Source organism: Lepisosteus oculatus, chromosome 5, assembly GCF_040954835.1.
Source record: "Lepisosteus oculatus isolate fLepOcu1 chromosome 5, fLepOcu1.hap2, whole genome shotgun sequence".
NCBI classification, from domain to species: Eukaryota; Metazoa; Chordata; class Actinopteri; order Semionotiformes; family Lepisosteidae; genus Lepisosteus; species Lepisosteus oculatus.
The window spans coordinates 26,361,525-26,374,193 of NC_090700.1; the positions used below are offsets into that span (position 1 = coordinate 26,361,525).

Genomic DNA, 12,669 nt, shown 5'->3' on the forward strand with positions numbered 1-12,669 from the left:
AAAATAAAATAGAGACATTTTTTTAGTGTGGAAACCAATGAAAATGTTGATCATGAATGTTGTATCTTTACATAAATCCAAAGAATGAGGCTGGTATGGAACAATTAACTCTGTATTGAAGTAATGCCAGTTGCCACAGCGCCAAAACAATATAACATCCAGGTAACCCCTGCAGAACCCCAGCCTAGAAAAATAAGTACAGCCACCTGGCAGACTTTTAAATGTATTTTGCAATATTTAATATATATACATGTATCATGTATCATGAAATCAATTAACTACAATGAAGAACATGTTAACTGTGGCTCACCACTTGCTAGCAACACACTATGCAGAGCTCTTGTGAGAAGTGAGGAGAAAATGGTTTAACAAAGGGTGATGAGGGAACTCTATTGGTAACTCTATTGTAACTCTATTGTAACTCTATTGGAAGTGAACTGTAGTCAGGTGAAGTTTATCCGTCCAACAGATATTTGATATTTGCAGGCCAGATATAAGATATTTTCATGAAAATAAATGGTAAAGTGGTATATTGTATAAGAAGTCTCAATGGAAGGATTATAGATAACTTTGTAGAGTATAAGGCTCAGAGAACAGATTTAAAATCAGTGACTTTGTTTTATTACTATGCTGCTAGTGTGTTATGTCAGAGGAGTAGGGGAGGCATTATATTATTTAAACCTGGGCCCACAATCATCAGGTTCTGTCCCTGGTCCAGATATTGCCTAGATCAGGTTACCCATCTATACTTAGCAGCCAAACAATGAGGATGCTGGGATTGATACTCTGGTATCAACAGTGACCTTGAAAGATCTGCAGAGCTCATTGCTGAGATGGGATTAAATTGTCATTAGTCAATAATTTCCCTAGAATCTTGCCTGAATGTGAAAATGACATTAAGGAAACAATTATAGAAAATGCAACAAAGCAATTAAGTGATGCCTCAAGCATATGACAAAGTTTTGTGGTCAGATGAGACAAAATCTGACTTTTTGGTCTAATTGCAAAATGTTAAGTCTTATGCATCACTCAGTGATCATCATAGGTATGGTCAGCATCACAGCATTATGTTATGGGGCTTTGCATCAGTAGGGACTGGTATGCTTATGAAAGCTGATGAAAATAGAATGGTTAGAGCAAACCTGGCAAACCTGCTTCAATCTTCTAAAGGACAGAAATTCAAAGTTCATCAGTCCAAAGACCTAAAACCTAAACACATTGTAAAGCTACACTGGGTGTCTGAATTGAATCTGTGGCAAGACTTGAAAATTGCTGTACATCAATTATCTTCAACCAACATAAAATAGTTTTAGCACGTTTGCAGAGAAAATGGTTGGAAATTTACCCAGTATGCAAAAGTAGTGGACTAGAAAAGATGTCCTTTGTGCGAAAGGTGCTTCAATCAAGTATTGGCTCTGGAGGGGTGAATACTTATGCAATTATATTTTATGTTTGAAACTAAAGCTTTTCAATTTTTTTTTTGTTTGGAAATTTTTGCACCACTTAAAGCTGTAGGAACAAGGCCTATTGTTTCACTTAGAATAAAGAAAGTGGCTAAATAGGCCCTTCTGATAAGATACATCGTAAAGCTGTATCAAGCTGTATCAATGAAATGATATAAAGTGCAAATGGGCTCCGGCTAGTCTGGTCCCCAAGCTGGTTTATTTCCAGAAACTACAGGTCAAATGTCACTCACTATCCATCACACAAAGGAAGATCCATCAATTGGGGATCTGGAGATTGGATACCAGAACCAAACTGGTATATCAGCCATCTCAACAACTCATGGTAAATCATCACAGCCAATCACCAACTTTAAATGTTTCCCCATATAAACTGGAGCCCAGTTCATTTTTACCAGTTACCCACTGACATCTAATCTCTCTCAATCTAAACTGGCACACTGACTTTTACAAGGACTTGACTGCAAACAGTCCAAGTCAGGTCTTACATTTTTCTCCAAGAAGCCAGGCCAACAGTGTGAGTCAGTAAAGTACAAAAGCAGTGAAGCTCAGTTTATTAAGGTTTTTGGATGTCTCCATTTGGTTTAGAATTGGTACTTTTAATTTAAACATATGTAGAATATATCAGACACTTTGACTTTCATATTTAAATGTCTATAATTTACCATTCGCAAGTATTGTACACAGTTGTAATGTACAATGTGTCCCACACAGACATAATAATTAATAATAATAATAATTGCTTACACTTATATAGCGCTTTTCTGGACACTCCACTCAAAGCGCTTTACAGGTAATGGGGACTCCCCTCCACCACCACCAATGTGCAGCATCCACCTGGATGATGCGACGGCAGCCATAGTGCGCCAGAACGCTCACCACACATCAGCTATCAGTGGGGAGGAGAGCAGAGTAATGTAGCCAATTCATAGAGGGGGATTATTAGGAGGCCATGAGCATAAGCAAAAACGTTTTAAACAAGAAGTGAATCACACATTCAAGTATATTTCAACAATTTATTTTATTTATAGGTGGTGTCTGTGTATACTCCTGTTTGGGACTAAAGCTTTTATTCAAATCAGAAAAGAATTCTGTTGCTACAAGGACTGTTCAGCAGGACCATAGAAAATTACTGGCTGCAATCAGAAAGTCAAAAAGTCTTTATTCGATCTTTTCTTAGGGAGGTGGAATTTTTTGTGGATTACTGTCAGGTTTCTTATGAAGCATTTTTGGAAGATTCTGTTATGCAATTCAGGCACATGGACAAAACACAAGATACACTGTGGATAGGATGCCAGCTCGTCACAGGGCACACACAAACACAAACATGCACACACTCAGACTAGGGACAATTTTCCCAGAAGCCAATTAACCTACCAGTATGTCTTTGGACTGTGAGGAAATCCACACAAACAGTGGGGACAACATACAAACAACATGCAGATAGCACTCCAGGAACTGAACTCAGGGCCCCAGCGCTGCGAGCCAGGAAAGCTAACCTTAAGTGTAGGTTTGAGGTTTATCATTCCATTTTCATAATCTGGTTTGGTTGTTTCTTTGGCACTTCAGTATTTATGTAAAAGGTGAAATATAATTATATGACTTCTGGTAAGAGCTGAACATGTGTCTGTCTTCCCAAATGCTGCTTTATTGTTTGTCTACATATTAAGTTTTGGTTGATTGGACACTGTTTATTATTATTTTTCTTTGATCTGAAAAATAATGAGAAGGTTTATTCTCTCTACTGTTTTCCAAGAATGAACGTGTTCTTCATTTATGTCTTTGTCATTCCATAGGCCTGCACTACCATTGTCTTCCTCCTTGCCATTTTCTTCTTTCAGGTTAGGCTAAGCAGGAGCATGACAATGTGAAATAGGAGATGAAGGCATAGTAAGTCTGGGTTTGTGTGCTTGGTTTAAACTTATTTCTTGCCACCATACTGTATGCATACTGCCTATAGCACTACCAGTTGGCACCACATACAGTACATGAACTCTATGTGATTTTGCCTTTGTGATCTGTGCTAGCATCTGTTCTGCTGTTCCTATGCACCTCTCTGTCTCTGTGACCCCATGTACAGTCCATGCCTCTGTTGTCATTTGCCTTCATGAATGTTTTACCTCCTTGAATGCTCTGTGCACCTGCACGTGTAACTGTGCCTCAATGTAAGCTTCCTTGGTGCCTCTGTTCCAGTACTTCAATACATGGACCTTTTACATTATGTCCATCTGTGCAGCTCAGTTATTCCATGCACCTACCTGGTGTTATTTGCTATATGAATAGTTCTTATTTCATTACCTCTCTAAACTGAAATAAAGTAAAGATGTCTTCTGCACTTCAGTGTCAATGGTCACCCACTACTCTGTGCACTGCATACTTGATAGCCCACTGACTGCTGTCTAGATATTTATTACCTTTCACTATCGATAAAAAAAAACAGAAAGAAGGATGACGTAAGTAAGGAGAAGTACAGTGTTAGGGCATAGTAGCAATTGCTGCTGGTTTTACTGGAGATTGCATTGTGAACAGAAGCTTCACCCAGATAATGGCTATAACCTGTGTGCCACATTCCTGGGCTATGAATACATAAGCTATGCATTAAAAGATGAAACTTTTTGTATCCTCTAACTACCTTTCAGCACCAAAGCCAAGTATGACAAATCCATCATGTGGTGGATCAGATGTTGCTGGTACAATTAAGGTATTTTTGGCTGCCACGTATCCAAACCCTGGTCTCTCTATTTTGTTGCCTCAATAACCCAGCATCTCTTATTTCTCCATTGTGGAGATGCTGAGAGTTGTGTTCCCAGTTCTTTTCTCTGTCTGGACACGAGAAGTGCTATAGAGGATGCTTGTCTGATGCCACACTTGCCATGGCTCTAATATTCCTCCATACTGAGGGTTGACAGTAAGTTCTGCTTTTACAGCACCAGACACAGAAGAAGACACAAATCTTCCTTTCTGTCCCACCAAGCATCAGAGGCTTCTCTTCACCCTCCTTTGAGGAGGGAGTTTTACTATAATGATATGCTCTCCCTAAAGACATCCTTCTGAGAAGGTGTTTGATTCCCTTGGGTACTGGTGACTAACTGTGCTATGAGGGACCCTGCATTGTGCTAAGGTTTATACCTCAGAAGTGGCATCCTAGGAGATCCTCGAGCTTCCTGTCCCAGAGTGTTGCACTGCTGACCCTGTTACGGTTCCAAAATCTTTCCGCCAAAGGACTCCCCAAGTTCTTGTTGCCGCTCCAGCTGCGCAGGAGAGTCGCAGACCAAGTAGATGTCTGTAGCAAATCTCTGATTGTCTAGTGTAACTAGAATTACAAGACTTCCCTCTTCAAGCCTATGTATACTTTCCTTGCAGTGCTCAGTTTTGTTTACCTCTGTGTTGAGCTTCAGATCCTGACTTCTTGAGGTTTTTTCTGGTATTTTCTTCCTCATTCATTGTTTTTCTTCTTTTTTATTGTAACCTTATAATTTCTTGCATTTTCCTTGTTTTTTGTTCCCTGCTCCATGTGTTTTGTTTTTCTTCCTTGGATTGCTTACCTGGTTTTGGACTTTTCGGTTGGAATCTGCACAGTGTCTTATCATTGTTTTTCTGAGCTGTCTACATATTTATATTCCCTATCTTTTCAAACTGTGATTCTCTTGGGCATACTTTTGATTGGAGCATTTAAGAGTGTGATGGAGCAAGCTAAGGCTTAGTCAAAACCCTTCCTTTACTGAAATAAATTGGACACCCATAACTTTATTGAATGGTTGGACTTCCGTAGAATGTAATTCCAGAGACAGAAAAGGGATCAAATGATTGGCCATGTGCATAATTCGACATTCATCAGGAGTCACAGCAGTTAGGTGGAGAGGTTGGGGAGCTGTGTCTCAGCTCCTACAGTTCAGGAAGGGAGAGTGGTAAAGGATTCTGGAATTGCAGAGAGTTTAAGTAGTAGAGGAGTGTGTATTCAACTCCTGTGATTAAATATTAGCAGCCAGCTGGTGGTCCTAACCAGTTTAGGCTTCAAAAGTTAGAAAGCAATGCTAAAGGCTTACAATGATTTTGTTGTGGAATAATGTAGTAAAGAAAGATGGATCCACAGAGAGTTTAGCTTTATTTTTAATGTGTACTGTATTCCTAGATTAATCAGATTTCTCCAGAGTCTCTACAGAGTAGTAGACTAGTGTTTATAGTAAGAAACTGGGCACCAGTGGGTGAGACGCACCAGTATATATTGGAGGAGACTAAGAACATGAATAGGAACAATCTTCCAGTGAAAGGAAGGCTGTGGAAGGGTGAACCCGGTTGAGTGTGCCAGGGGTCCCAGAGTAGGAATGGGACAGGTTTCTTCCTGGGAAAGGGAAGACAGGCCAAGGATGTGAGAGCCTGGTTGAGTGTGCCAGAGGTTCCATGGGATTTGGGTGTGTTTGTTCCAGCTCTTTTAGTGGAATAGAAGACTGAAGAGTTCTTTCATGTGAGAAGAAGAGCTGAAGACGTTTTGGGAGTAATACCTCTGTGAAGAACTGTTTTTTGGGACTGAGAAGGCTTCTCAGAAAAGGGACCACTTGCACATCTTAAGAGTCTAGATGGATTCCACAAGCCAACAGTGGCAGATCACCAAAACACACACTCCTAATTTGGTCAAGTGGGGTTACGTGTTATGGCTCAGGGTTGGCATTCTTCACAAAGAGGTTTATGGCATTGTCTTGGCCATTTCCATGGTACTGTGATTCTCTGACTTAAACACGTCCCTGACTTTACTCTCTTCTGTCCCAGTCTACTTTGTACAAGCTTCAGGCCTGTGACACAGCACTCATTGTAACACATTCACCTGGGTCTCAATACAATTCAGTCAGGATGCAGTACATTTATGTTTGAATACACTACCCATCACAGGGGATGATGTTTAGTAAAACAATTACTGCACAACTCTCCTTAAAGATAGAAACTTTTTTATCAAGTATTCTATCCAAAGGGTTCTGCTCTCTGAACCTTGGGAGTGTTTATTATTAAACTGTTTCCTGTTACTGAAAAGGATAGCTTCCTCCACCTAATCAGACACCTAAGGGCATCTAAATAAATCTCACTATGTCATGATCCCTACATAACTAGCAGTGGAACTGGTATAAATACAAAATCCTTCCCTGTCTTATGGCAGTAATACCTCATGCTCTCTCTCTAGTCTTTCCATAGTTTGTTTCTGTTAAGCATTATTTTTGTTCATAATATTAACAATTAAAAAGAGACTTTCAGCTCTCCAGACCTGTTCAATCACTGACATATCAGAATCTGCTGTATTTGCCCAGTTAACACCCAAACTCATGAATGAAAACACTGTGGCATGAATGTCATTAACAATAAAGGTCAAGCATTTCCCCCAGGTTTAAATTCATACATCATTAATACCTGAAAATAATAAATAGAGACTCAGCTCAAAAAGTTTGTTGGGAGATAATTCTACATAATGTACATTGTTATGATGTTATAGGAAAGGAATTTTGGTGGTTTTGAGTATCTCATGTATAGTTCTATGGTTCTAGAACTATGGTTCGCATACCACTGCTGGTGCGCGGAGTGCCCCCAAGTGGTACGCCAGATGACCCTGGAAATTTGTTGTGTACGCTTAAAAATTGTGACGGGTTTTCATATTTTCTATTTTATGTGTCAAATACGCAGCCTACATACTACAATACAGTGTGCACTAATACTTGAGTGGACACAAGCTACTGTACTATGTAATTCTATACCATTGTATAGTAATGTGTGCTATGAACGGAAGTGACCAATTGTATTTAAAAAAAGTTACCTTCAGCAAATAGGGAGGCATGAGAATGTGCGTGATTTGGGAAAAATGCCAATCTTGTGAGCACAGGAAAGCATGATAGATAACAGAAAAATATTTGAGGACTGTTCTCTGTGTTTTGCTCCCATGCACATTAAAAAAAACGTATTTTATCTTCTGAGACGAACTCATGAAACGGAAACGGGGGGAAATGCAAGATTGCGGATTGCTAAAGTAGGAAAACCCCACACTATTTTTGAAGAACTTTGTTTACTGTTGGCAACAGCTGACACGTATTATGTGTGGAGAAAAAGCTACTAAACAGCTTGACCTGCTGCCCCTTTTGAATGACACAGTCACTCTGAGAATTATTGATATCACAGAATATCAAAAGTACGCTGATAGAGCACGTTAAGTTGAGCAGATGCTTTTCACTGCAATTAGATGAGTCTATAGATGCCATTGATTTGGCCAATTTGCTAGTTTACGTTAGATATAAGTTTGAGGGCATGTCCCATGATGACGTTCTGTTCTGTAAGCCACTAACAACAAAAACTACAGGAGAGCACATATTTTAGCTTCCAAATGAACTTATCGAAGAGAATAGCATTGACTGGAAAAAGTGCTTTGCAGTTTGTACAGACAGTGCCAGAGCAATTACAGGCAGACACAGCGGTGTAGTTGTGTAGGTTGTTCCAGATATGAAGTGGACACACTGGAGCATCCACCGTGATGGCAGTCAAGAAAACTCCGGAGGATTTAAAGTCTGTTAGACTCTGCTGTCAAAGTTGTGAATTGTATCAAGGCTCAACCAATGAATTCACATCTGCTTTGCTCGACTAAAAAGGCTCACCCCTCTCACTGAAATAAATGGTAAGTGATCAGTGCTGTGTATGTGAGTGTGTGCGGGCGCTCATGTTGATCATTGAGATTTTCTGGGGTTCCTATGAGAAGATGACTTGTAGGTGGTACTTGAATGCTTTGGTTTGATCAGGGGTGGTTGGTCCAAAATGTTTGACAACCAATGAGAGGAATGGTGAAGCTAATGTCTCCCAAAGAGAAAAAGCTGATCAGAGTTCCATGCTTGATCATTGTTTTACCATGTAACACCTGTTTTATCACCCTGCATGTCATTAATTTTAAACCCAATGCTCCCAAGTGGAAGAAACATAATAAAAGTCTTAAAGGCCCTAAAAGGCAGATAAATTACCCACCTTTTTTGACTCGACTTTGTTAAAGAAGCCGGCCAAGAATTACCTCACTTGTGGATTTAACTAATAGGCAATCTTATCCTTCCCTTATATTATTAAATTTGATATTAGGGTGCACAATGTGTTATTGTGTTACTTTGTGATTCATGGTTTTCTTTCACGATAGGAAATGAATTTTTGTATTATGGTTTGTCCTTATGTGCTCTCATTTTAAATATTGTATTTATATTGTATTTGACTGTAATTATTTATACTAAACAAATGGCCTCTTTCAATTTTTGGCTCTTCAAACTTTTTGTTTACGACAATCAATAAAGATAATGTCAAAAGGCTCTCCAATACATAAAAAACATTTAATTACATTATCATTACTTACAGGGACAGTAAGTTTGGCAAATCCCATAGTTCATCACTGGGAAGATGCTGAAGCTGGTTGTTCTGTAACATCCTTGAAGGGAGAGATTACAAAGAAAACACGTGAGCCACATTAGTTTAAGACATTGGTTTCTGATCAATTAGTTACCAAATACCCTCATCTTGTTTCTAAATATTCATAAACAAACATATGTTCTTACTTAGTTTATAACACTAATTCTGTATAACTCCTTTCTTATAATTGTTTCTTTCCAACTGCAAATTCTAAATATACAGTATTATTTCAGTAAAAGAATGTAGTAGCATGTCAAGGCTAACTCAGAAATAAATAAATATTCTTTTAGCCTTAACTTGAAGTAACAGTCATTATTTTATTTTGAGCATGTTTACACAGTCATTGGTGTGCAGCATGTACATGATTCTGTGTCATGGAAATAACTGAAATGATCTTACTTGTTGTCCTTCATTTCCTGGGAAAGCTGAACCTATAAGCTAAGAAAGATGAACTCATCATATTCAGCCTCATGTGTAAATGTTGGTGGCATTAAAAAACATTGGCCGGTACTGGAATACTGTTGTTTCTAATAGTATTTTCTTGCTATTCCTACTAATTTTTTTTTTAGTTCAGCATCTTTGTATCTTTCTAATGCATTCCTCCAACTTTTAACTTGAAACAGCTTAAATTCCAGCGAGGCACTAATTAAAGCAAGCTTGCCTGTAAGCAAAGAATGCGAGCAAAGCAGGATCCTATGTTCTGAGGTGTCTTGTTTCGTGAAACAATTTGGAGACGTTGTTGTTTATACTGGAGGGAGAACCACAATCTTTGTTCCAAACTTTAATCAGCCAAGAGATGTCATTTCATTTGGCTTACAAAGTTTATTTCAATGAGGGAGAAAAAAAAGGAGTCTTTGGGTGGTCTGCTGATGTTGTAGTTATAGAAGTAGAAAAAAAATGCTAAATGAAAAAAGGAGTACAATATACACAATAAACCTTGAATCTTTGAAGAGTGCAAACAATTAAAATTTGAGACTTTACAGTCATACTGTAGATGTCAGGAGGTAATTAACCCAATCAAATGTAGCTTCTGGTACTTTAACACCAAAAACAAAGAAAAGGGTCTTAGGCAGAGGATTTTAATTGTATAATAACAGGGGTAAAATAAATGCTGTAGATAGGAATTTAAAATTTTAGTATTGTGAGTCATTATAGTACATTCAGCGCTACTCAGGTTTTTCTTTTGCTCCCAAAATACAAGCATAATTATTTTATACAGAATAATACAGAAAACTAAATGAGATGGCTTTCCAAGCAACCTACTCAATATAGACTAAATTACAAAATTTTACAAAATAGAAATATAGAAATAATTTAATTCCCATACTGTATATAAGTGAAAAAACATTCATTTTATGCTCATTTTGCAGATGGAGTTTGTCTTCAGTTTGATTATTTTCATACTTCATGAAAATGTAGGAATGAAACATTAAAAAGTAATCTGGGGAGAAAAATGCTGTAAAAATTCCAGTGATTTACAATGAAAGGAAAACAATACTGATGCATGTCTTTTTATTTAAAAATAGATGCCTTCATCAGTAACTGTATAATATGTGAGTTTACAATTAACTCTTTTTTTTCTGACATAGTGACAAGTTCTCCCAAGAGTACGATGGAGGGAACTGGAAAAGAATCAATAAATTAATTCTAAAATATGAGGTTAGGAGTATAAGAGAGGATACAGTATAAATCTGAAAACAAAAATCGGATGACAAAATTGGAAACCAAGAATAAGTGTACGTAAGATAGAAAATATGAGACATTACTTTAAAGAAAGGGTTGTAGGAGTCTGGAACAATATGGAAGTGATTTAGAACTAAGAACAGGAAACATTTCTTTACAAAAAAAGGTTGTGGGAATCCTGAACAAGCTACCCAACTATGTTGCTAAAGCTGATACTTTGTTTTCCATGAAATACTATAACTAGATGTGTTTGTTGAATCAATTAAGTATTAAACACCAAGCACATTTGATGGCTTATTTGGTCTCCCCTTTTTTGCAAACATTCTTATGCTTAATCAAATTTTGGTTTGAGTTAGTATAGTAAGTCATCTGGCAAATCCAGACAATGACACTGATAGCTTTTGATTCCCTTTTTAAAATATGACATATTGTAAATTTGCACTTAGAGGAAAACTCTGTGGATGTTTTTTAAAGCCTTTCTTAAGGCAGACTGTAATGTTGTGCTACTGAGATTGAACTAGAAACTGATCTTGGGATGTAGAAAGAACACAAGTGCTGGGTGAGAGACACTTAAGTCATCAAAACCTGCAGGCAGTACACTGTAGAGTGGAGAGTAGAGGAGTTTTTGCCATATGTACATGAACATTGAATTCTTATTCGCACTGATCTCTCAGGATATACACAGGAAAGCACACGACACAGTTTAAAAGATAACACCACACATTGTAGACAGTACATTACAAACATAATAAATAATAACAACAGAACAATAAATATGTAGTACTTAGCAAAAAAAACATGGTAGACCATTCAAAAAGTGTATAGTGCAGACATGCATTGAGTCTGAGTCTTTGAATTAACTGTTAAGGTCCATGCTTTAATAGTACGGAGGGAGAACAGTTTGGGGCTGGAATGGAAGGATCCTGTGTGCTGCTCTTTTCAGTTCAAGACACAAGGAAGTGCTGCTGTGTGTGCAGACAGGTGCCATGCTATGGTAAGAGCACAGTCCAAGATTGTAGTCAAGTTGGTGTGGGTCAAAGCCAATGAGACCAAGCTAACCAGGGTCCAAAATACCAAGGGGAAGTGTGGGGAGGCAAGGTCAGAGCACGACAGGGTCCAAGCCAAGATATACACTGTAGACAAACAAAGCTGCAGAGTGGTGCAAGAGACATGGTACAACGCAAGCAGAGGTCAGTATTTCACACAACTGTGAAACACAGGGACAAAGAATAAACTAAGAAACTTAAAAGACTCAGAGACAAAACTCAGGAACAAGACTCAAGGGGCTCAGAGTCAACATACAATGAAAGAGCTCTGAGCTTTGTCAGATCTGAGTACTACTGTTGAGGAAACACCTGGAATGAGTGTGGATGTAAACTGTCTCCTAGTAATTCAAGTCTCCTGTTAATTGGTTTCTGCAGAAACCAGTGCAGGGACTATGGTTGATTGTGACAAATGCTAGCTCTCCCCACTGCTCTGTAGGGTGGACACAACATAGAAATCTATCATATGGTATATCGCTTTTTTGTGTTTTTAAATTAGCCATTGTGTAGAACACAGTTTCTGGAAATACAGCTAATGAACACAACAACAGTCATTTATACCTTAGGGGAAAGTTTTGTTTGCATGTTTTTTATCTAAAAGATAAAATACACTTTCCTCCATGTTAGTCATAGGACTCATACCCATGTATTGATGATAGACAGCCGAAGTGATGTAGTCTACCTAATCCAAAAAATATTTATAGTGATTTGCAATTTGAATTTATTTATTGTTTTTAGAAAAATAATCTTGAGACCTACCAGTACTGTATGTCCAAAAGAACAATGAATTGTTTTAATACAATTTGGGATATTGATGTTATTAGACTTTAATATGTAATCGTTTCTGAAATTCTGTATATAATTAAGCCTTAACATTTAGTCAGGGAAGAGTAAACTTATCCTTATTTTGTAAAGCTGCAGGGCCATGGAACAGGTAGCTCATCCTTCTGTATTACAGACAACAATAGAGTGATATTATTCCTTTCATATCAGTGAGAAAGGGTACATTACAATGATTGCTTTAAGCAGAAAATAACAGAAGAATTGTGTTAAAATTAGTTTTACTA

At 37.8% G+C, this 12,669-nt stretch overlaps 1 protein-coding gene across 4 annotated transcripts in view; it reads right to left on the reverse strand.

Moving 5' to 3' along the window:
- The window catches only part of LOC102694532 (leucine-rich repeat-containing G-protein coupled receptor 6), a 247,502-nt gene that overhangs the window by 97,501 nt on the left and 137,332 nt on the right, over positions 1-12,669 (reverse strand). For all 4 annotated transcript variants that reach the window (XM_015342092.2, XM_015342091.2, XM_015342093.2 and 1 more), the window contains one exon: positions 8,824-8,895. In XM_015342092.2, coding sequence (XP_015197578.2) covers positions 8,824-8,895 — 72 coding nt within the window. The remainder of the gene's footprint in view (positions 1-8,823; positions 8,896-12,669) is intronic.